At 45.6% G+C, this 25373-nt stretch overlaps 1 protein-coding gene across 2 annotated transcripts in view; it reads right to left on the bottom strand.

Moving 5' to 3' along the window:
* sos2 (son of sevenless homolog 2 (Drosophila)) overlaps nt 1–25373 on the bottom strand; it is a 117333-nt gene that overhangs the window by 25207 nt on the left and 66753 nt on the right. The window contains exons 8-13 of one of the 2 annotated variants that reach the window (XM_031829312.1): nt 10201–10299; nt 9295–9422; nt 8277–8908; nt 6093–6174; nt 5082–5204; nt 3517–3629 (exon numbers count right to left, since the gene is read on the bottom strand). In XM_031829312.1, the coding sequence (XP_031685172.1) occupies nt 3517–3629; nt 5082–5204; nt 6093–6174; nt 8277–8908; nt 9295–9422; nt 10201–10299 (1177 nt within the window). Of the gene's footprint in view, nt 1–3516; nt 3630–5081; nt 5205–6092; nt 6175–8276; nt 8933–9294; nt 9423–10200; nt 10300–25373 lie in introns of both variants that reach the window. The other variant, XM_031829311.1, reaches the window with a different exon arrangement.

Genomic DNA, 25373 nt, shown 5'->3' with positions numbered 1-25373 from the left:
ATAGTAGTATTGCGGTAGTACTGTAGTAATATTGTAGTAGTGGTATTGTAGTGGTACTGTAGTAGTGGTATTGAGGTAGTACTGTAGTGGTCCTGTAGTAGTACCGAGGTAGTACTGTAGTAGTATTGAAGTAGTACTGTAGTGGTCCTGTAGTAGTACCGAGGTAGTACTGTAGTAGTATTGAAGTAGTACTGTAGTGGTCCTGTAGTAGTACCGAGGTAGTACTGTAGTAGTATTGAAGTAGTACTGTAGTGGTCCTGTAGTAGTACCGAGGTAGTACTGTAGTAGTATTGAAGTAGTACTGTAGCGGTACTGTAATATTGATGTAAAACTGCAGTGGTATTGTAGTATTGAGGTAGTACTGTGGTGGTACTGTAGTAGTATTGGGTTAGTACTGCGGTGGTACTGTAGTAGTATTGAGGTAGTACTGTAGTGGTATTGTAGTAGTATTGAGGTAGTACTGTAATGGTACTGTAGTATCGGGGTAGTACTGTAGTATTGAGGTAGTACTGTAGTGGTATTGTAGTAGTATTGAGGTAGTAGTGGTACTGTAGTATTTGAGGTAGTACTGTAGTATTGAGGTAGTACTGTAGTAGTATTGAGGTAGTAGTGGTACTGTAGTATTGAGGTAGTACTGTAATATTGAGGTAGTACTGTAGTAGTATTGAGGTAGTGCTGTAGTGGTATTGTAATGGTACTATAGTAGAATTGAGGTAGTGCTGTAGTGGTATTGTAATGGTACTGTAGTAGTACTGTAGTAGTATTGGGTTAGTACTGTGGTGGTACTGTAGTAGTATTGAGGTAGTACTGTAGTGGTATTGTAATAGTATTGAGGTAGTACTGTAGTGGTATTGTAATAGTATTGAGGTAGTAGTGTAGTGGTACTGTAGTATTGAGGTAGTAGTGTAATAGTGAGGTAGTAGTGTAGTATTGAGGTAGTAGTGTAGTGGTACTGTAGTATTGAGGTAGTAGTGTAGTATTGAGGTAGTAGTGTAGTGGTACTGTAGTATTGAGGTAGTAGTGTAGTATTGAGGTAGTAGTGTAGTGGTACTGTAGTATTGAGGTAGTAGTGTAGTATTGAGGTAGTAGTGTAGTGGTACTGTAGTATTGAGGTAGTAGTTTAGTAGTGAGGTAGTAGTGTAGTAGTGAGGTAGTAGTGTAGTATTGAGGTAGTAGTGTAGTATTGAGGTAGTAGTGTAGTGGTACTGTAGTATTGAGGTAGTAGTGTAGTATTGAGGTAGTAGTGTAGTGGTACTGTAGTATTGAGGTAGTAGTGTAGTATTGAGGTAGTAGTGTAGTGGTACTGTAGTATTGATGTAGTAGTGTAGTATTGAGGTAGTAGTGTAGTGGTACTGTAGTATTGAGGTAGTAGTGTAGTGGTACTGTAGTATTGAGGTAGTAGTGTAGTATTGAGGTAGTAGTGTAGTGGTACTGTAGTATTGAGGTAGTAGTGGTACTGTAGTATTTGAGGTAGTACTGTAGTATTGAGGTAGTACTGTAGTAGTATTGAGGTAGTAGTGGTACTGTAGTATTGAGGTAGTACTGTAATATTGAGGTAGTACTGTAGTAGTATTGAGGTAGTGCTGTAGTGGTATTGTAATGGTTACTATAGTAGAATTGAGGTAGTGCTGTAGTGGTATTGTAATGGTACTGTAGTAGTACTGTAGTAGTATTGGGTTAGTACTGTGGTGGTACTGTAGTAGTATTGAGGTAGTACTGTAGTGGTATTGTAATAGTATTGAGGTAGTACTGTAGTGGTATTGTAATAGTATTGAGGTAGTAGTGTAGTGGTACTGTAGTATTGAGGTAGTAGTGTAATAGTGAGGTAGTAGTGTAGTATTGAGGTAGTAGTGTAGTGGTACTGTAGTATTGAGGTAGTAGTGTAGTATTGAGGTAGTAGTGTAGTGGTTACTGTAGTATTGAGGTAGTAGTGTAGTATTGAGGTAGTAGTGTAGTGGTACTGTAGTATTGAGGTAGTAGTGTAGTATTGAGGTAGTAGTGTAGTGGTACTGTAGTATTGAGGTAGTAGTTTAGTAGTGAGGTAGTAGTGTAGTAGTGAGGTAGTAGTGTAGTATTGAGGTAGTAGTGTAGTATTGAGGTAGTAGTGTAGTGGTACTGTAGTATTGAGGTAGTAGTGTAGTATTGAGGTAGTAGTGTAGTGGTACTGTAGTATTGAGGTAGTAGTGTAGTATTGAGGTAGTAGTGTAGTGGTACTGTAGTATTGATGTAGTAGTGTAGTATTGAGGTAGTAGTGTAGTGGTACTGTAGTATTGAGGTAGTAGTGTAGTGGTACTGTAGTATTGAGGTAGTAGTGTAGTATTGAGGTAGTAGTGTAGTGGGTACTGTAGTATTGAGGTAGTAGTGTAGTGGTACTGTAGTATTGAGGTAGTAGTGTAGTATTGAGGTAGTAGTGTAGTGGTACTGTAGTATTGAGGTAGTAGTGTAGTGGTACTGTATTATTGAGGTAGTAGTGTAGTATTGAGGTAGTAGTGTAGTATTGAGGTAGTAGTGTAGTGGTACTGTAGTATTGAGGTAGTAGTGTAGTATTGAGGTAGTAGTGTAGTGGTACTGTAGTATTGAGATAGTAGTGTAGTATTGAGGTAGTAGTGTAATAGTGAGGTAGTAGTGTAGTATTGAGGTAGTAGTGTAGTATTGAGGTAGTAGTGTAGTGGTACTGTAGTATTGAGGTAGTAGTGTAGTATTGAGGTAGTAGTGTAGTGGTACTGTAGTATTGAGGTAGTAGTGTAGTGGTACTGTAATAGTGAGGTAGTAGTGTAGTGGTACTGTAGTATTGAGGTAGTAGTGTAGTATTGAGGTAGTAGTGTAGTATTGAGGTAGTAGTGTAGTGGTACTGTAGTATTGAGGTAGTAGTGTAGTATTGAGGTAGTACTGTAGTATTGAGGTAGTAGTGTAGTGGTACTGTAGTATTGAGGTAGTAGTGTAGTATTGAGGTAGTAGTGTAGTGGTACTGTAGTATTGAGGTAGTCGTGTAGTGGTACTGTAGTATTGAGGTAGTAGTGTAGTGGTACTGTAGTATTGAGGTAGTAGTGTAGTATTGAGGTAGTAGTGTAGTGGTACTGTAGTATTGAGGTAGTAGTGTAGTATTGAGGTAGTACTGTAGTATTGAGGTAGTAGTGTAGTGGTACTGTAGTATTGAGGTAGTAGTGTAGTGGTACTGTAGTATTGAGGTAGTACTGTAGTATTGAGGTAGTAGTGTAGTATTGAGGTAGTAGTGTAGTGGTACTGTAGTATTGAGGTAGTAGTGTAGTATTGAGGTAGTAGTGTAGTATTGAGGTAGTAGTGTAGTGGTACTGTAGTATTGAGGTAGTAGTGTAGTATTGAGGTAGTAGTGTAGTATTGAGGTAGTAGTGTAGTGGTACTGTAGTATTGAGGTAGTAGTGTAGTATTGAGGTAGTAGTGTAGTATTGAGGTAGTAGTGTAGTGGTACTGTAGTATTGAGGTAGTAGTGTAGTATTGAGGTAGTAGTGTAGTGGTACTGTAGTATTGAGGTAGTACCTCGTAGCTGTATAATGCTGCTGATGTACTCCTCCAGTCTGCCTCGTAGCTCAGGGTCGTTCTCAAAGTCATAGAAATGATGTTCCACCCACTGACGGAAAACATTCAGGACCCTGAGAGAGAGACACACGAATGATCAGTCAAATTCATTTATAAAGCACTTTTTAGATCAATAGTTAACACTTTGATTTAAAAAAAAAAAATGGTATTTTGAGAGATGCCACAGTAGAAAGTCGTAAGGTTAGGGCCACAGGAATGGTGATGATGGACCGCCCCCATCAAGGAGGGATGGATGGACTCTGATTGGACAGTGGGCTGTACTCTGATTGGACAGTGGGCTGTACTCTGATTGGACAGTGGAATGTACTCTGATTGGACAGTGGAATGTACTCTGATTGGACAGTGGAATGTACTCTGATTGGACAGTGGAATGTACTCTGATTGGACAGTGGAATGTACTCTGATTGGACAGTGGAATGTACTCTGATTGGACAGTGGAATGTACTCTGTTTGGACAGTGGGATGTACTCTGTTTGGACAGTGGGATGTACTCTGATTGGACAGTGGGATGTACTCTGATTGGACAGTGGGACGGAGTCTGATTGGACAGTGGGACGGAGTCTGATTGGACAGTGGGACGGAGTCTGATTGGACAGTGGGACGGAGTCTGATTGGACAGTGGGACGGAGTCTGATTGGACAGTGGGATGTACTCTGATTGGACAGTGGGACGGAGTCTGATTGGACAGTGGGATGTACTCTGATTGGACAGTGGGACGGAGTCTGATTGGACAGTGGGATGTACTCTGATTGGACAGTGGGACGGAGTCTGATTGGACAGTGGGATGTACTCTGATTGGACAGTGGGACGGAGTCTGATTGGACAGTGGGACGGAGTCTGATTGGACAGTGGGACGGAGTCTGATTGGACAGTGGGATGTACTCTGATTGGACAGTGGGACGGAGTCTGATTGGACAGTGGGACGGAGTCTGATTGGACAGTGGGATGTACTCTGATTGGACAGTGGGACGGAGTCTGATTGGACAGTGGGATGTACTCTGATTGGACAGTGGGACGGAGTCTGATTGGACAGTGGGATGTACTCTGATTGGACAGTGGGACGGAGTCTGATTGGACAGTGGGATGTACTCTGATTGGACAGTGGGACGGAGTCTGATTGGACAGTGGGACGGAGTCTGATTGGACAGTGGGATGTACTCTGATTGGACAGTGGGACGGCGTCTGATTGGACAGTGGGACGGAGTCTGATTGGACAGTGGGACGGAGTCTGATTGGACAGTGGGACGGAGTCTGATTGGACAGTGGGAAGGAGTCTGATTGGACAGTGGGACGGAGTCTGATTGGACAGTGGGACGGAGTCTGATTGGACAGTGGGAAGGAGTCTGATTGGACAGTGGGACGGAGTCTGATTGGACAGTGGGACGGAGTCTGATTGGACAGTGGGAAGGAGTCTGATTGGACAGTGGGAAGGAGTCTGATTGGACAGTGGGATGTACTCTGATTGGACAGTGGGAAGGAGTCTGATTGGACAGTGGTGATCATACCGGAGTTGGACGGGTTGGACGTACTCCCTCCGGAACCTCTGTAGCTCTGCAGCCATTGGCTGATCTCCGTTCCATAGCGCCTGCTTGTCTGCCTCGGTGGGCTCCGGCTCTGGGATCTCAATCCTGTGTGTCAAAAATAATAATAATTTGTTTCAGGCAAAAAAAAAATATATATATATATATTAAAAAATATTAAAAACAATCCAAACCACAGAACAGAGAACACAGACAACCAAAGCTTTATACAGGTGACATCAGATCTGAAGGACAAAACAGAACTAGCAGACTTTTAATTTAAATTTTATTTAACCTTTATTCATAACTTGGAAAGTCAGTTAAGAACAAATCCTTATTTACAATCATGGCCTACACCGGCCAAACCCGGACGATGCAAGGCCAATTGGGACTCCAAATCACGGCCGGCTGTGATACAGCCTGGATTCGAACCAGGGTGTCTGTTGTGACGCCTCTTGCACTGAGATGCAGTGCCTTAGACCACTGTGCCACTCGGGAGCCCAGACAACACAGCATATTACCATCAACAGGTTAGGAGCCAGGATACAGTCATAGGTTGAGTGACAAATGGCACCCTATATAGGGCACTACTTTAGATCAGGGGTCCACGGGGCTCTACTTTAGACCGGGGGTCCACGGGGCTCTACTTTAGACCGGGGGTCCACGGGGCTCTACTTTAGACCGGGGGTCCACGGGGCTCTACTTTAGACCGGGGGTCCACGGGGCTCTACTTTAGACCGGGGGTCCACGGGGCTCTACTTTAGACCGGGGGTCCACGGGGCTCTACTCTTCAGACCAGGGGGTCCACGGGGCTCTACTTTAGACCGGGGGTCCACGGGGCTCTACTCTTCAGACCAGGGGGTCCATACTTCTGATATTGATTACTGAATAGTTGGGAAAGAGCTGGGAAGAAAGGCATTTCACTGTACTTGTGCGCGTGACAATAAAACTGGCCCCTGCACAAACACAACACACTGGTAAGCAGGTCCGACCTACCTGTCTATCAGGAGGCCGAGGAGCTCGTGGGGCTTGCAGAAGGACCGGTAGGTGGTCAGAAAAGTGCGCACAAAGTTGGGATCTAAAAGGACGGCAGAAACATGTATTGCATCATAAATAATCACATTTCTTTGTATTTGTAATAACATCAAATGGATCAGAAATACAGTGTCGACATTGTTCATGTTGTAAATGACTATTGTAGCTGGAAACGGCTGATTTTTAATGGAATATCTACATAGGCGTAAAGAGGCCCATTATCAGGAGTGGGAGGCCCCGGTGCACAACTGAGCTGTTTCCAGCTACAATAGTCATTTACAACATTAACAATGTCTACACTGTATTTCTGATCAATTTGATGCAATTCTGCAATGGACAAAAAAAATGTGTTTTTCTTTCAAAAACAAGGACATTTCTAAGTGACCCCAAACTTTGGAACGGTAGTGTGTGTGTGTGTGTGTGTGTTTCTATATATTTATACACACACACACACACACACACACACACACACACACACACACACACACACACACACACACACACACACACACACACACACACACACACACACACACACACACACACACACACACAGCAAAAAAAGAAACGTCCCTTTTTTCAGGACCCTGTCTTTCAAAGATAATTAGTAAAAATCCAAATAACTTCACAGATCTTCATTGTAAAGGGTTTAAACACTGTTTCCCATGCTTGTTCAATGAACCATAAACAATTAATGAACATGCACCTGTGGAACGGTCGTTAAGACACTAACAGCTTACAGATTGTAGGCAATTAAGGTCACAGTTATGAAAACTGAAGAAGAAGAGGCCTTTCTACTGACTGTGAAAAACACCAAAAGAAAGATGCCTAGAGTCCCTGCTCATCTGCGTGAATGTGTCTTAGGCATGCTGTAAGGAGGCATGAGGACTGCAGATGTGGCCAGGGCAATGAATTGCAATGTCCATACTGTGAGACGCCTAAGACAGCGCTACAGGGAGACAGGACGGACAGCTGATCGTCCTCGTAGTGGCAGACCACATGTAACAACACCTGCACAGGATCGGTACATCCGAACATTACACCTGCGGGACAGGTACAGGATGGCAACAACAACTGCCCGAGTTACATCAGGAACGTACAATCCCTCCATCAGTAACACCGTCACCTATGGGCAGAAACCCACCGTCGCTGGACCAGACAGGACTGAAAAGAAGTGTTCGAGTCGGGTTTTTGTCTCACCAGGGGTGATGGTCAGATTCACGTTTATTGTCGATGGAATGAGCGTTACACCGAGGCCTGTACTATGGAGCGAGATCGATTTGGAGGTGGAGGGTCCGTCATGGTCTGGGGCGGTGTGTCACAGCATCATCGGACTGAGTTTGTTGTCATTGCAGACAATCTCAACGCTGTGCGTTACAGGGAAGACATCCTCCTCCCTCATGTGGTACCCTTCCTGCAGGCTCATCCTGACATGACGCTCCAGCATGACAATGCCACCAGCCATACTGCTCGTTCTGTACGTGATTTCCTGCAAGACAGGAATGTCAGTGTTCTGCCATGGCCAGCGAAGAGCCCGGATCTCAATTCCATTTAGCACGTCTGGGACGTGTTGGATTGGAGGGTGAGGGCTAGGGCCATTCGCCCCAGAAATGTCCGGGAACTTGCAGGTGCCTTGGTGGAAGCGTGGGGTAACATCTCACAGCAAGAACTGGCAAATCTGGTGCAGTCCATGAGGAGGAGAAGCACTGCAGTACTTAATGCAGCTGGTGGCCACACCAGATACTGACTGTTACTTTTGATTTTGAACCCCCCTTTGTTCAGGGACACATTATTCCATTTCTGTTAGTCACATGTCTGTGGAACTTGTTAAATTTATGTCTCAGTTGTTGAATCTTGTTATGATCATACAATTATTTACACATGTTAAGTTTGCTGAAAATAAACGCAGTTGACAGTGAGAGGACGTTTCTTTTTTTTGCTGAGTTTATACACACACACACACACACACACACACACACACACACACACACACACACACACACACACACAGTATGTTCCGCCCCCTCGACCATTCGCCCCGACAAAACCTTTCCGACAGTTGAATCTAGTTGCCTACTCCTGGCCTACTCTAGAGTACACTACTCTTAAAACAGACAACACGGTAGGGGTCTCAGCCAGGCTTACCAGCGTACATGTGGTAGGTGAGCCTCTCTATAAGCTTAGCCACCGTGCCTGCTTTAATAATGGGTATCCCCGTCTTGCTCTGGACGCGATCTTCAAACACGATGTTCTCCTCTGAGTCGTGCACAGCGAAGCGGTAAAGCTCGGGCGAGGGCAGGCGGAGGGGCTGGGCCTGCTCCTCATGCTGCAGAACCGTGTCCAACATACGGTCCAGTGTGGAGCGGTACTGCAGGGTGACCAGCGCTGCCATCCAAGACCCTTTCTCCTCCGCCGAGCGTGCGCAGAACACCACACAGTTCTCGTCTTTACCGACGAGTTCGAAGGCATGTTTGAACTCCGCCGAGTCCTCGCGGTCCACGATGCGGACTTTCCGCAGGACGAACTTCTCCTTGAGACGGAACTCGGCCCCGCTTCCAGAACCGGGGAGTCGGGAGCTCTGATTGGCCTTGCAGCTGATCATGAGGCCGTCGAACAGGAAGTTGTGTCGCTCGTGTTTGGCGCCGGCGCGGAGGAGCGCCCCCTCAAGGATGAACTCGGAACAGCACTGGCCGATGTCCTTCCCCTCCCAGCCGTCGATGCTCTTCTGGATCTCGTTCATCCTCTTGATGGCCAGCTGTTTGCTGCGCACCTGACGGCTGTACAGACGGTACATGGGCTCGCTGGAGGAGTGTATATATGAGAGAGAGAGAGAGAGAAAGAGGGAGAGAGAGAGAAAGAGGGAGAGAGAGAGAAAGAGGGAGAGAGAGAAAGAGAACGAGAGAGAGAGAACGAGAGAAAGAACGAGAGAAAGAACGAGAGAAAGAACGAGAGAGAGAGAGAGAGAGAGAGACAGGGAGAGAGAGAGAGAGACAGGGAGAGAGAGGTCAGGAAACTGAGGAATCAATCAAAACCTCTATTTAACTAGAATAATTGTTGAGAACACAATGTGTTTACAATAACAACCTGAAAACAAATCACATTTAATGAGTAGTAGCAAGACGTGTGTATCTGCAGGGTGTAGTGTGGAGGCGCAGCTACGTACCCAGGCTTGCGTCGGGGCAGGTGTTTGGTGTAGATGCGTTCCACGCTACACTGGAGGTTGAGCAGAGCGGTGATGGCCTGCTTCAGACACTCCCTGTCGTCCTGCTCCTCACTGTGCTCCTGCAGCTGCTGCTCGCAAAACACAAGGTGACAGGCATTAGGCATTGATGCGTGTTTTAACGTATGCACAGAGAAAAACCGCGTCCCTCATTACAGGAAGAATAAAAAGTTGTTGGCGGGTGCACGGACACTTTCCGTGGAGGTGATCGATGCCACAGCAAGCAACAGATGCAGGCGGTCTGAACACTATTAAAATGTTCGATGGTTTACAAGACATAAAGCTGAAATCTGTAAAAAAAAAGGGGGGGGGGAACATCTGCCCCCCCCCCCAGTGTCTTTCGTTATTGTTTTTTTGTGTTTTCGTTGATGACACGGAGGAGAGGAGCATTGTGGGAAGAAAAAAAATAAGTCTCAGGACATGTCCTACTGTTCTATTACTGACGTCCCATGATCCTCGCTGATGTAATAACGCAAGCCGACGTGGCTGTTTCACCAACTACGGATTACAGATATAATAAATAACTACGCTAAGTTAAAAAAAAACAATCTATAGTCAACCGACAGGAATCAGGAGCTCTCAGATCCTGGACAGAGAGCTTGACCCGATTTTCATATTTAACCAAGAGATGGCGACTCGTAGGGAAGGACCAAAACACGGGCCTCGACAAGCTCAAAGTCGAAACACTGGTCAACCTCGCTGTGAGAAGGACATGCATGGACTGTGTGTGTGTGAGTGTGTGTGTGTGTGAGAGTGTGTTTGTGTGTGTGTGAGAGTGTGTGTGTGTGTGAGTGTGTGAGTGTGTGTGTGTGAGTGTGTGTGTGTGTGAGAGTGTGTGTAAACACTCACCTGCAGTAGTTCAAAGTAGTGCAAACAGTGGTATACAGGAACCATCATGAGCTGTGGCAGGACGTACTGAACCGCCTCCTTGAAACCTTCAGCTATGGACTGTAGAGACAGACACCATTACATATTACTGTAGAGACAGACATTACATATTACTGTAGAGACAGACACCATTACATATTACTGTAGAGACAGACACCATTACATATTACTGTAGAGACAGACACAACATTACATATTACTGTAGAGACAGACACCAGCATTAAATACTACTGTAGAGACAGACACAACATTACATACTACTGTAGAGACAGACAACAACATTACATATTACTGTAGAGACAGACACCAGCATTAAATACTACTGTAGAGACAGCCACAACATTACATACTACTGTAGAAACAGACAACAACATTACATATTACTGTAGAGACAGACACAACATTACATATTACTGTAGAGACAGACACAACATTACATATTACTGTAGAGACAGACACAACATTACATATTACTGTAGAGACAGACACCAACATTACATATTACTGTAGAGACAGACAACATTACATATTACTGTAGAGACAGACAGATTTACATACTACTGTAGAGACAGACAACATTACATACTACTGTAGAGACAGACACAATTACATATTACTGTAGAGACAGACAACAACATTACATACTACTGTAGAGACAGACACCAGCATTAAATACTACTGTAGAGACAGACACAACATTACATACTACTGTAGAAACAGACACAACATTACATATTACTGTAGAGACAGACACAACATTACATATTACTGTAGAGACAGACACCAACATTACATACTACTGTAGAGACAGACAACATTACATACTACTGTAGAAACAGACAACAACATTACATATTACTGTAGAGACAGACAACATTACATATTACTGTAGAGACAGACAAAATTACATACTACTGTAGAGACAGACACCATTACATTCTACTGTAGAGACAGACACCATTACATTCTACTGTAGAGACAGACACAATTACATATTACTGTAGAGACAGACAACAACATTACATATTACTGTAGAGACAGACACAACATTACATATTACTATAGAGACAGACACAACATTACATATTACTGTAGAGACAGACACCATTACATATTACTGTAGAGACAGACACCAACATTACATATTACTGTAGAGACAGACACCAGCATTAAATACTACTGTAGAGACAGACACCAACATTACATACTGCTGTAGAGACAGACAACAACATTACATATTACTGTAGAGACAGACACCAACATTACATATTACTGTAGAGACAGACACCAACATTACATACTACTGTAGAGACAGACACCAACATTACATACTACTGTAGAGACAGACACCAACATTACATACTACTGTAGAGACAGACAACATTACTTTACATATTACTGTAGAGACAGGCAACATTACATACTACTGTAGAGACAGACACCAACATTACATACTACTGTAGAGACAGACAACAACATTACATATTACTGTAGAGACAGACACAACATTACATATTACTATAGAGACAGACACAACATTACATATTACTGTAGAGACAGACACCATTACATATTACTGTAGAGACAGACACCAACATTACATATTACTGTAGAGACAGACACCAGCATTAAATACTACTGTAGAGACAGACACCAACATTACATACTGCTGTAGAGACAGACAACAACATTACATATTACTGTAGAGACAGACACCAACATTACATATTACTGTAGAGACAGACACCAACATTACATACTACTGTAGAGACAGACACCAACATTACATACTACTGTAGAGACAGACACCAACATTACATACTACTGTAGAGACAGACAACAACATTACTTTACATATTACTGTAGAGACAGGCAACATTACATACTACTGTAGAGACAGACACCAACATTACATACTACTGTAGAGACAGACAACAACATTACATATTACTGTAGAGACAAAGACAACCTAGAGACAGAGAGGACAGGAGAGACGGGGTCCCTCTGCTATGGACTGAAGAAAATGTAAAAACCATGTATATGAGAGAGAGAGAGAGAGAGAGAGAGAGAGAGAGAAACGAGAGAGAGAGAGAGAGAGAGAGAGAGAGAAGACGAATGAACAGATGACCACCGGGAGAGGAGTGGTGGAGGACAGGCAGGGTAACTAGAGAAGGGGTTGTTATATAGTATCCCCCCTCATGCTCCCTAGTAGGGGTTGTTATATAGTATCCCCCCTCCTGCTCCCTAGTAGGAGTTATATAGTATCCCCCCTCCTGCTCCCTAGTAGGGGTTATATAGTATCCCCCCTCCTGCTCCCTAGTAGGGGTTATATAGTATCCCCCCTCATGCTCCCTAGTAGGGGTTATATAGTATCCCCCCTCCTGCTCCCTAGTGGGGGTTGTTATATAGTATCCTCCCTCCTGCTCCCTAGTAGGGGTTATATAGTATCCTCCCTCCTGCTCCCTAGTAGGGGTTGTTATATAGTATCCCCCCTCCTGCTCCCTAGTAGGGGTTATATAGTATCCCCCCTCCTGCTCCCTAGTGGGGGTTATATAGTATCCCCCCTCCTGCTCCCTAGTAGGGGTTATATAGTATCCCCCCTCCTGCTCCCTAGTAGGGGCTATATAGTATCCCCCCTCCTGCTCCCTAGTAGGGGTTATATAGTATCCCCCCTCCTGCTCCCTAGTAGGGGTTGTTATATAGTATCCCCCCCTCCTGCTCCCTAGTAGGGGTTATATAGTATCCCCCCTCCTGCTCCCTAGTAGGGGTAGTTATATAGTATCCCTCCTCCTGCTCCCTAGTGGGGGTTATATAGTATCCCCCCTCCTGCTCCCTAGTAGGGGTTATATAGTATCCCCCCTCCTGCTCCCTAGTAGGGGTTATATAGTATCCCCCCTCCTGCTCCCTAGTAGGGGTTGTTATATAGTATCCTCCCTCCTGCTCCTAGTAGGGGTTATATAGTATCCCCCCTCCTGCTCCCTAGTAGGGGTTATATAGTATCACCCCTCCTGCTCCCTAGTAGGGGTTGTTATATAGTATCCCCCCTCCTGCTCCCTAGTAGGGGTTATATAGTATCCCCCCTCCTGCTCCCTAGTAGGGGTTATATAGTATCCCCCCTCCTGCTCCCTAGTAGGGGTAGTTATATAGTATCCCCCCCTCCTGCTCCCTAGTAGGGGTTATATAGTATCCTCCCTCCTGCTCCCTAGTAGGGGTTATATAGTATCCCCCCTCCTGCTCCCTAGTGGGGGTTATATAGTATCCCCCCTCCTGCTCCCTAGTAGGGGTTATATAGTATCCTCCCTCCTGCTCCCTAGTAGGGGTTATATAGTATCCCCCCTCCTGCTCCCTAGTAGGGGTTATATAGTATCCCCCCTCCTGCTCACCAGTGGGGGTTATATAGTATCCCCCCTCCTGCTCCCTAGTGGGGGTTATATAGTATCCCCCCTCCTGCTCCCTAGTAGGGGTTGTTATATAGTATCCCCCCTCCTGCTCCCTAGTAGGGGTTATATAGTATCCCCCCTCCTGCTCCCTAGTAGGGGTTATATAGTATCCCCCCTCCTGCTCCCTAGTAGGGGTTGTTATATAGTATCCCCCCTCCTGCTCCCTAGTAGGGGTTGTTATATAGTATCCCCCCTCCTGCTCCCTAGTGGGGGTTATATAGTATCCCCCCTCCTGCTCCCTAGTAGGGGTTATATAGTATCCTCCCTCCTGCTCCCTAGTAGGGGTTGTTATATAGTATCCCCCCTCCTGCTCCCTAGTAGGGGTTGTTATATAGTATCCCCCCTCCTGCTCCCTAGTAGGGGTTATATAGTATCCCCCCTCCTGCTCCCGAGATAGATGATCCTAAATCAATACTCTACTACTTACACTCCACACTACAGCCTCTTCTGGTGCTCTCTCCCTGTCTGTGTGTGTGTGGCGAGACACTCAGACTACAGACTACATAGCCTGCCTGCCCTATACCGTCTGTATGTGGGGAGATATATTGAGTTCTGTCTGTCTGTCTGTCGGGAGAGATCGTGAGTTCTGTCTGTCGGTCTGTCTGTCTGTGGGGAGAGATATTGAGTTCTGTCTGTCTGTCTTTCTATGTGGGGAGAGATAGTGAGTTCTGTCTGTCTGTCTGTCTTTCTATGTGGGGAGAGATATTGAGTTTTGTCTGTCTGTCTTTCTATGTGGGGAGAGATAGTGAGTTCTGTCTGTCTGCCTGCCTGTCTGTTTGTCTGTCTGTGGGGAGAGATAGTGAGTTCTGTAAACACAGAGATATTCGAGTGGAGCTCCAAACACTGTCAAATGACAAAACAAGAACTATTGCAACAACATAACCCTCTCTCAGTTTTACCCAACATCACCCCTAGTTCATTAAAATAAAAAGGAACAATACGATGAAACACCGCCATGGGAATCACACACAGCAGTGTCCCTTTCAGATCAGATCCCACACCTCTCTCTCCTCCTCTCCTCCCTCTCTCTCCCTCCTCTCCTCTCTCCTCCCTCTCTCTCTCTCCTCCTCTCCTCCCTCCTCTCCTCCCTCTCTCTCCCTCCTCTCCTCTCTCCCTCCTCTCCTCTCTCCTCCCTCTCTCTCCCTCCTCTCCTCTCTCCTCCCTCTCTCTCCTCTCCTCCCTCTCTCTCCCTCCTCTCCTCTTCTCCTCCCTCTCTCTCCTCCTCTCCTCCCTCTCTCTCCCTCCTCTCCTCTCTCCTCCCTCTCTCTCCTCCCTCTCTCTCCTCCCTCTCCCTCCTCTCCTCTCTCCTCCTCTCCTCCCTCTCTCTCCTCCTCTCCTCCCTCTCTCTCCTCCTCTCCTCCGTCTCTCTCCTCCTCTCTTCCCTCTCTCTCCTCCTCTCCTCTCTCCTCCTCTCCTCCCTCTCTCTCCTCCTCTCCTCTCTCCTCTCCTCCCTCTCTCTCCTCCTCTCCTCCCTCTCTCTCCTCCTCTCCTCTCTCCTCCAGGAGAGACTGTACGCATCCCATATGTAGCGCACTACTTTTAGACCAGAGCCCAGGGCCCTATATAGTGAATAGGGTGCCATTAGGGACTCTGCAGGGCCTGGGCTATTTTTAAAAGGCTGTGTAATTTAGCCACAATACCAGACGCTGCAGAGTGCAGTGGCTGAGTGCTCCACAGACACATCTCTCTGCCAGAGAGCAGGGGAGGAAGGGAGAGGAGGAAGAGGAGAGGAGACAAGGAGAGAAGGGGGGAGTGAGTGAGATGGGAGAATACTAAAAGTAGAAAGTAGAAAACGAGAGCGCGTGAGAGAGAGAGAGAGAGCGAGAGAGAGAGAGAGAGAGAAAGAGCGAGCGAGAGAGTGAGTGACTACTGAAGATACACTCCCTGATAGGCTTCTAAATAAACAGCACCTCTAAGCAATCAGTCCTGAGAGCAACTGGTGTTTATGTGTCATTATACAACTGATGGAACGAATCCTGAATGCTGATTGGTTAAAACCACATTCCAGCCGGTGTCTATTCCACAAGTTAGCGCCGGCTAAATCTATGACATTAAAATGCCTATTTACTCTGTTCCTTTTGACTGCGCAATCCACTGTCTCATCAGGACCCAGCCGGGCAATTTATAAACTTGATCGCTACTATAAAAAGCATCTAGACATTATCTCACATCTTTTAGACTAACATTTGGTTTTCAACAGCGGGGATTTGTATAAAACCTTGCTGTCCGTCTCGCCGACATTTGCAACATTGTTTCAATATTCAAATTCGATCTCCAACTGTCCCATAGTAATGAGCGTGTTGGGAGTCGGGATGAGACAGACAGAGACAGACAGACAGACAGGCAGGCAGCGTTTCTCAGCCAGTCGAAATCATGAATCATCTGGCATAATTGTTATGGATATACACAAAAAAAAAAAAAAAAAAGGTCAATTGAAGTTTGAAGTGATTGTGTTTAGCTGTGTTGTTGGCTAGCTCCTCTGAACAACAGTGTCCAGCTTCAGTTTGAAGTGATTGTGTTTAGCTGTGTTGTTGGCTAGCTCCTCTGAACAACAGTGTCCAGCTTCAGTTTGAAGTGATTGTGTTTAGCTGTGTTGTTGGCTAGCTCCTCTGAACAACAGTGTCCAGCTTCAGTTTGAAGTGATTGTGTTTAGCTGTGTTGTTGGCTAGCTCCTCTGAACAACAGTGTCCAGCTTCAGTTTGAAGTGATTGTGTTTAGCTGTGTTGTTGGCTAGCTCCTCTGAACAACAGTGTCCAGCTTCAGTTTGAAGTGATTGTGTTTAGCTGTGTTGTTGGCTAGCTCCTCTGAACAACAGTGTCCAGCTTCAGTTTGAAGTGATTGTGTTTAGCTGTGTTGTTGGCTAGCTCCTCTGAACAACAGTGTCCAGCTTCAGTTTGAAGTGATTGTGTTTAGCTGTGTTGTTGGCTAGCTCCTCTGAACAACAGTGTCCAGCTTCAGTTTGAAGTGATTGTGTTTAGCTGTGTTGTTGGCTAGCTCCTCTGAACAACAGTGTCCAGCTTCAGTTTGAAGTGATTGTGTTTAGCTGTGTTGTTGGCTAGCTCCTCTGAACAACAGTGTCCAGCTTCAGTTTGAAGTGATTGTGTTTAGCTGTGTTGTTGGCTAGCTCCTCTGAACAACAGTGTCCAGCTTCAGTTTGAAGTGATTGTGTTTAGCTGTGTTGTTGGCTAGCTCCTCTGAACAACAGTGTCCAGCTTCAGTTTGAAGTGATTGTGTTTAGCTGTGTTGTTGGCTAGCTCCTCTGAACAACAGTGTCCAGCTTCAGTTTGAAGTGATTGTGTTTAGCTGTGTTGTTGGCTAGCTCCTCTGAACAACAGTGTCCAGCTTCAGTTTGAAGTGATTGTGTTTAGCTGTGTTGTTGGCTAGCTCCTCTGAACAACAGTGTCCAGCTTCAGTTTGAAGTGATTGTGTTTAGCTGTGTTGTTGGCTAGCTCCTCTGAACAACAGTGTCCAGCTTCAGTTTGAAGTGATTGTGTTTAGCTGTGTTGTTGGCTAGCTCCTCTGAACAACAGTGTCCAGCTTCAGTTTGAAGTGATTGTGTTTAGCTGTGTTGTTGGCTAGCTCCTCTGAACAACAGTGTCCAGCTTCAGTTTGAAGTGATTGTGTTTAGCTGTGTTGTTGGCTAGCTCCTCTGAACAACAGTGTCCAGCTTCAGTTTGAAGTGATTGTGTTTAGCTGTGTTGTTGGCTAGCTCCTCTGAACAACAGTGTCCAGCTTCAGTTTGAAGTGATTGTGTTTAGCTGTGTTGTTGGCTAGCTCCTCTGAACAACAGTGTCCAGCTTCAGTTTGAAGTGATTGTGTTTAGCTGTGTTGTTGGCTAGCTCCTCTGAACAACAGTGTCCAGCTTCAGTTTGAAGTGATTGTGTTTAGCTGTGTTGTTGGCTAGCTCCTCTGAACAACAGTGTCCAGCTTCAGTTTGAAGTGATTGTGTTTAGCTGTGTTGTTGGCTAGCTCCTCTGAACAACAGTGTCCAGCTTCAGTTTGAAGTGATTGTGTTTAGCTGTGTTGTTGGCTAGCTCCTCTGAACAACAGTGTCCAGCTTCAGTTTGAAGTGATTGTGTTTAGCTGTGTTGTTGGCTAGCTCCTCTGAACAACAGTGTCCAGCTTCAGTTTGAAGTGATTGTGTTTAGCTGTGTTGTTGGCTAGCTCCTCTGAACAACAGTGTCCAGCTTCAGTTTGAAGTGATTGTGTTTAGCTGTGTTGTTGGCTAGCTCCTCTGAACAACAGTGTCCAGCTTCAGTTTGAAGTGATTGTGTTTAGCTGTGTTGTTGGCTAGCTCCTCTGAACAACAGTGTCCAGCTTCAGTTTGAAGTGATTGTGTTTAGCTGTGTTGTTGGCTAGCTCCTCTGAACAACAGTGTCCAGCTTCAGTTTGAAGTGATTGTGTTTAGCTGTGTTGTTGGCTAGCTCCTCTGAACAACAGTGTCCAGCTTCAGTTTGAAGTGATTGTGTTTAGCTGTGTTGTTGGCTAGCTCCTCTGAACAACAGTGTCCAGCTTCAGTTTGAAGTGATTGTGTTTAGCTGTGTTGTTGGCTAGCTCCTCTGAACAACAGTGTCCAGCTTCAGTTTGAAGTGATTGTGTTTAGCTGTGTTGTTGGCTAGCTCCTCTGAACAACAGTGTCCAGCTTCAGTTTGAAGTGATTGTGTTTAGCTGTGTTGTTGGCTAGCTCCTCTGAACAACAGTGTCCAGCTTCAGTTTGAAGTGATTGTGTTTAGCTGTGTTGTTGGCTAGCTCCTCTGAACAACAGTGTCCAGCTTCAGTTTGAAGTGATTGTGTTTAGCTGTGTTGTTGGCTAGCTCCTCTGAACAACAGTGTCCAGCTTCAGTTTGAAGTGATTGTGTTTAGCTGTGTTGTTGGCTAGCTCCTCTGAACAACAGTGTCCAGCTTCAGTTTGAAGTGATTGTGTTTAGCTGTGTTGTTGGCTAGCTCCTCTGAACAACAGTGTCCAGCTTCAGTTTGAAGTGATTGTGTTTAGCTGTGTTGTTGGCTAGCTCCTCTGAACAACAGTGTCCAGCTTCAGTTTGAAGTGATTGTGTTTAGCTGTGTTGTTGGCTAGCTCCTCTGAACAACAGTGTCCAGCTTCAGTTTGAAGTGATTGTGTTTAGCTGTGTTGTTGGCTAGCTCCTCTGAACAACAGTGTCCAGCTTCAGTTTGAAGTGATTGTGTTTAGCTGTGTTGTTGGCTAGCTCCTCTGAACAACAGTGTCCAGCTTCAGTTTGAAGTGATTGTGTTTAGCTGTGTTGTTGGCTAGCTCCTCTGAACAACAGTGTCCAGCTTCAGTTTGAAGTGATTGTGTTTAGCTGTGTTGTTGGCTAGCTCCTCTGAACAACAGTGTCCAGCTTCAGTTTGAAGTGATTGTGTTTAGCTGTGTTGTTGGCTAGCTCCTCTGAACAACAGTGTCCAGCTTCAGTTTGAAGTGATTGTGTTTAGCTGTGTTGTTGGCTAGCTCCTCTGAACAACAGTGTCCAGCTTCAGTTTGAAGTGATTGTGTTTAGCTGTGTTGTTGGCTAGCTCCTCTGAACAACAGTGTCCAGCTTCAGTTTGAAGTGATTGTGTTTAGCTGTGTTGTTGGCTAGCTCCTCTGAACAACAGTGTCCAGCTTCAGTTTGAAGTGATTGTGTTTAGCTGTGTTGTTGGCTAGCTCCTCTGAACAACAGTGTCCAGCTTCAGTTTGAAGTGATTGTGTTTAGCTGTGTTGTTGGCTAGCTCCTCTGAACAACAGTGTCCAGCTTCAGTTTGAAGTGATTGTGTTTAGCTGTGTTGTTGGCTAGCTCCTCTGAACAACAGTGTCCAGCTTCAGTTTGAAGTGATTGTGTTTAGCTGTGTTGTTGGCTAGCTCCTCTGAACAACAGTGTCCAGCTTCAGTTTGAAGTGATTGTGTTTAGCTGTGTTGTTGGCTAGCTCCTCTGAACAACAGTGTCCAGCTTCAGTTTGAAGTGATTGTGTTTAGCTGTGTTGTTGGCTAGCTCCTCTGAACAACAGTGTCCAGCTTCAGTTTGAAGTGATTGTGTCTAGCTGTGTTGTTGGCTAGCTCCTCTGAACAACAGTGTCCAGCTTCAGTTTGAAGTGATTGTGTTTAGCTGTGTTGTTGGCTAGCTCCTCTGAACAACAGTGTCCAGCTTCAGTTTGAAGTGATTGTGTTTAGCTGTGTTGTTGGCTAGCTCCTCTGAACAACAGTGTCCAGCTTCAGTTTGAAGTGATTGTGTTTAGCTGTGTTGTTGGCTAGCTCCTCTGAACAACAGTGTCCAGCTTCAGTTTGAAGTGATTGTGTCTAGCTGTGTTGTTGGCTAGCTCCTCTGAACAACAGTGTCCAGCTTCAGTTTGAAGTGATTGTGTTTAGCTGTGTTGTTGGCTAGCTCCTCTGAACAACAGTGTCCAGCTTCAGTTTGAAGTGATTGTGTTTAGCTGTGTTGTTGGCTAGCTCCTCTGAACAACAGTGTCCAGCTTCAGTTTGAAGTGATTGTGTTTAGCTGTGTTGTTGGCTAGCTCCTCTGAACAACAGTGTCCAGCTTCAGTTTGAAGTGATTGTGTTTAGCTGTGTTGTTGGCTAGCTCCTCTGAACAACAGTGTCCAGCTTCAGTTTGAAGTGATTGTGTTTAGCTGTGTTGTTGGCTAGCTCCTCTGAACAACAGTGTCCAGCTTCAGTTTGAAGTGATTGTGTTTAGCTGTGTTGTTGGCTAGCTCCTCTGAACAACAGTGTCCAGCTTCAGTTTGAAGTGATTGTGTTTAGCTGTGTTGTTGGCTAGCTCCTCTGAACAACAGTGTCCAGCTTCAGTTTGAAGTGATTGTGTTTAGCTGTGTTGTTGGCTAGCTCCTCTGAACAACAGTGTCCAGCTTCAGTTTGAAGTGATTGTGTTTAGCTGTGTTGTTGGCTAGCTCCTCTGAACAACAGTGTCCAGCTTCAGTTTGAAGTGATTGTGTCTAGCTGTGTTGTTGGCTAGCTCCTCTGAACAACAGTGTCCAGCTTCAGTTTGAAGTGATTGTGTTTAGCTGTGTTGTTGGCTAGCTCCTCTGAACAACAGTGTCCAGCTTCAGTTTGAAGTGATTGTGTTTAGCTGTGTTGTTGGCTAGCTCCTCTGAACAACAGTGTCCAGCTTCAGTTTGAAGTGATTGTGTTTAGCTGTGTTGTTGGCTAGCTCCTCTGAACAACAGTGTCCAGCTTCAGTTTGAAGTGATTGTGTTTAGCTGTGTTGTTGGCTAGCTCCTCTGAACAACAGTGTCCAGCTTCAGTTTGAAGTGATTGTGTTTAGCTGTGTTGTTGGCTAGCTCCTCTGAACAACAGTGTCCAGCTTCAGTTTGAAGTGATTGTGTTTAGCTGTGTTGTTGGCTAGCTCCTCTGAACAACAGTGTCCAGCTTCAGTTTGAAGTGATTGTGTTTAGCTGTGTTGTTGGCTAGCTCCTCTGAACAACAGTGTCCAGCTTCAGTTTGAAGTGATTGTGTTTAGCTGTGTTGTTGGCTAGCTCCTCTGAACAACAGTGTCCAGCTTCAGTTTGAAGTGATTGTGTTTAGCTGTGTTGTTGGCTAGCTCCTCTGAACAACAGTGTCCAGCTTCAGTTTGAAGTGATTGTGTTTAGCTGTGTTGTTGGCTAGCTCCTCTGAACAACAGTGTCCAGCTTCAGTTTGAAGTGATTGTGTTTAGCTGTGTTGTTGGCTAGCTCCTCTGAACAACAGTGTCCAGCTTCAGTTTGAAGTGATTGTGTTTAGCTGTGTTGTTGGCTAGCTCCTCTGAACAACAGTGTCCAGCTTCAGTTTGAAGTGATTGTGTCTAGCTGTGTTGTTGGCTAGCTCCTCTGAACAACAGTGTCCAGCTTCAGTTTGAAGTGATTGTGTCTAGCTGTGTTGTTGGCTAGCTCCTCTGAACAACAGTGTCCAGCTTCAGTTTGAAGTGATTGTGTTTAGCTGTGTTGTTGGCTAGCTCCTCTGAACAACAGTGTCCAGCTTCAGTTTGAAGTGATTGTGTTTAGCTGTGTTGTTGGCTAGCTCCTCTGAACAACAGTGTCCAGCTTCAGTTTGAAGTGATTGTGTTTAGCTGTGTTGTTGGCTAGCTCCTCTGAACAACAGTGTCCAGCTTCAGTTTGAAGTGATTGTGTTTAGCTGTGTTGTTGGCTAGCTCCTCTGAACAACAGTGTCCAGCTTCAGTTTGAAGTGATTGTGTTTAGCTGTGTTGTTGGCTAGCTCCTCTGAACAACAGTGTCCAGCTTCAGTTTGAAGTGATTGTGTTTAGCTGTGTTGTTGGCTAGCTCCTCTGAACAACAGTGTCCAGCTTCAGTTTGAAGTGATTGTGTTTAGCTGTGTTGTTGGCTAGCTCCTCTGAACAACAGTGTCCAGCTTCAGTTTGAAGTGATTGTGTTTAGCTGTGTTGTTGGCTAGCTCCTCTGAACAACAGTGTCCAGCTTCAGTTTGAAGTGATTGTGTTTAGCTGTGTTGTTGGCTAGCTCCTCTGAACAACAGTGTCCAGCTTCAGTTTGAAGTGATTGTGTTTAGCTGTGTTGTTGGCTAGCTCCTCTGAACAACAGTGTCCAGCTTCAGTTTGAAGTGATTGTGTTTAGCTGTGTTGTTGGCTAGCTCCTCTGAACAACAGTGTCCAGCTTCAGTTTGAAGTGATTGTGTTTAGCTGTGTTGTTGGCTAGCTCCTCTGAACAACAGTGTCCAGCTTCAGTTTGAAGTGATTGTGTTTAGCTGTGTTGTTGGCTAGCTCCTCTGAACAACAGTGTCCAGCTTCAGTTTGAAGTGATTGTGTTTAGCTGTGTTGTTGGCTAGCTCCTCTGAACAACAGTGTCCAGCTTCAGTTTGAAGTGATTGTGTTTAGCTGTGTTGTTGGCTAGCTCCTCTGAACAACAGTGTCCAGCTTCAGTTTGAAGTGATTGTGTTTAGCTGTGTTGTTGGCTAGCTCCTCTGAACAACAGTGTCCAGCTTCAGTTTGAAGTGATTGTGTTTAGCTGTGTTGTTGGCTAGCTCCTCTGAACAACAGTGTCCTGACGAGAGAGCACATTTTCTATGCCAGGTGAAATCGCGCCTCATTAGCTCATTGTTATGGATGTATCCAAATGAATGTCACTAGAAAACAATTCAAACCAAATGCAGCTACTTTGCTGTGTTTCTGGCTGCACTGTTTGACGTGACTGTAAGTTAGCCGTAGTCGGCTAACTAGCAAGCAAGAAATAAGAACGTTGCCAGCCAGTATGGCAATGGAACATTTAGATCGAATGACTGAGTCGTATCCATAGATACAGAACAAAAAGACTGAACGACTGGGTCGCGTTTCTGGCAACCGAACCGATAGAATGAATGACCAGCTAGCTTGGGTAGCAACTCTAGATTTGTGTTGGGACAAAATGTTGTGGAAGGATGAAATAGTATGAATAAATTAATCCAACTAACATTTTCAATGAAAATATGTCAATCATTATTTGAATATGTTGGTAACACGTTGTATAAAAGTGATAATGCCCTTGAAGCCGTGCCAATATATCCCCCAAACACCAACTTCCTGCTTCTCGGGCATTATCACTTAAGAGGACCAGCCAGACAGCCCCGACGACCAGCCAGACAGCCCCGACGGCCAGACAGACAGCCCCGACGGCCAGACAGACAGCCCCGACGGCCAGACAGACAGCCCCGACGGCCAGACAGACAGCCCCGACGGCCAGACAGACAGCCCCGACGGCCAGACAGACAGCCCCGACGGCCAGACAGACAGCCCCGACGGCCAGACAGACAGCCCCGACGACCAGACAGATAGCCCCGACGACCAGACAGATAGCCCCGACGACCAGACAGACAGCCTTGACAACCAGCCAGACAGCCTTGACGACCAGCCAGACAGCCCTGACGACCAGCCAGACAGCCTTGACGACCAGCCAGACAGCCTTGACGACCAGCCAGACAGCCCTGATGACCAGCCAGACTGGCGACCAGCCAGACATCCCTGACGACCAAACAGACAGCCCTGACGACCGGACAGACAGCCCTGACGACCAGACAGACAGCCCTGACGACCAGACAGACAGCCCTGACTACCAGACAGACAGCCCTGACTACCAGACAGACAGCCCTGACGACCAGACAGATCCTTACTTGGGAAATACATTAGAGCAGCCATGCATTTGCCACTATGTCATTGTCCAGTATCGGTGTGCAGTGATCAAATCAAATCACATTTTATTAGTTACATTACTATATACAGGGTATTACGGTACAGAGTCAATGTGGAGGCTATATACAGGGTATTACGGTACAGAGTCAATGTGGAGGCTATATACAGGGTATTACGGTACAGAGTCAATGTGGAGGCTATATACAGGGTATTACGGTACAGAGTCAATGTGGAGGCTATATACAGGGTATTACGGTACAGAGTCAATGTGGAGGCTATATACAGGGTATTACGGTACAGAGTCAATGTGGAGGCTATATACAGGGGGTACTGGTACAGAGTCAATGTGGAGGCTATATACAGGGGGGTACCGGTACAGAGTCAATGTGGAGGCTATATACAGGGTATTACGGTACAGAGTCAATGTGGAGACTATATACAGGGTATTACGGTACAGAGTCAATGTGGAGGCTATATACAGGGGGTACCAGTACAGAGTCAATGTGGAGGCTATATACAGGGGGTACCAGTACAGAGTCAATGTGGAGGCTATATACAGGGGGTACCAGTACAGAGTCAATGTGGAGGCTATATACATGGGGTACCGGTACAGAGTCAATGTGGAGGCTATATACAGGGGGGACCGGTACAGAGTCAATGTGGAGGCTATATACAGGGTATTACGGTACAGAGTCAATGTGGATGCTATATACAGGGTATTACGGTACAGAGTCAATGTGGAGGCTATATACAGGGTATTACGGTACAGAGTCAATGTGGAGGCTATATACAGGGGGTACAGAGTCAATGTGGAGGCTATATACAGGGGGTACCAGTACAGAGTCAATGTGGAGGCTATATACAGGGGGTACCAGTACAGAGTCAATGTGGAGGCTATATACAGGGGGTACCGGTACAGAATGAATGTGGAGGCTATATACAGGGTGTTACGGTACAGAGTGAATGTGGAGGCTATATACAGGGTGTTACGGTACAGAGTCAATGTGGAGGCTATATACAGGGTATTACGGTACAGAGTCAATGTGGAGGCTATATACAGGGTGTTACGGTACAGAGTCAATGTGGAGGCTATATACAGGGGGTACCGGTACAGAGTCAATGTGGAGGCTATATTCAGGGGGTACCAGTACAGAGTCAATGTGGAGGCTATATACAGGGGGTACTGGTACAGAGTCAATGTGGAGGCTATATACAGGGGGTACCAGTACAGAGTCAATGTGGAGGCTATATACAGGGTATTACGGTACAGAGTCAATGTGGAGGCTATATACAAGGGGTACCAGTACAGAGTCAATGTGCGGGGGCACCGGTTAATTGAGGTAATATGTACATGTAGGTAGAGTTATTAAAGTGACTATGCATAGATGATAACAACAGAGAGTAGCAGTGGTGTAAAAGGGGAGGGGCAAGGCAAATAGTCTGGGTGGCCATTTGACTAGATGTTCAGGAGTCTTATGGCTTGGGGGTAGAAGCTGTCTAGAAGCATCTTGGACCTAGACTTGGTGCTCCGGTACCGCTTGCCGTGCGGTAGCAGAGAGAACAGTCTATGACTGGGGTG

This window comes from Oncorhynchus kisutch, linkage group LG7 (genome assembly GCF_002021735.2).
Source record: "Oncorhynchus kisutch isolate 150728-3 linkage group LG7, Okis_V2, whole genome shotgun sequence".
NCBI lineage: Eukaryota > Metazoa > Chordata > Actinopteri > Salmoniformes > Salmonidae > Oncorhynchus > Oncorhynchus kisutch.
This window is presented reverse-complemented; position numbering and strand designations above follow the sequence as displayed.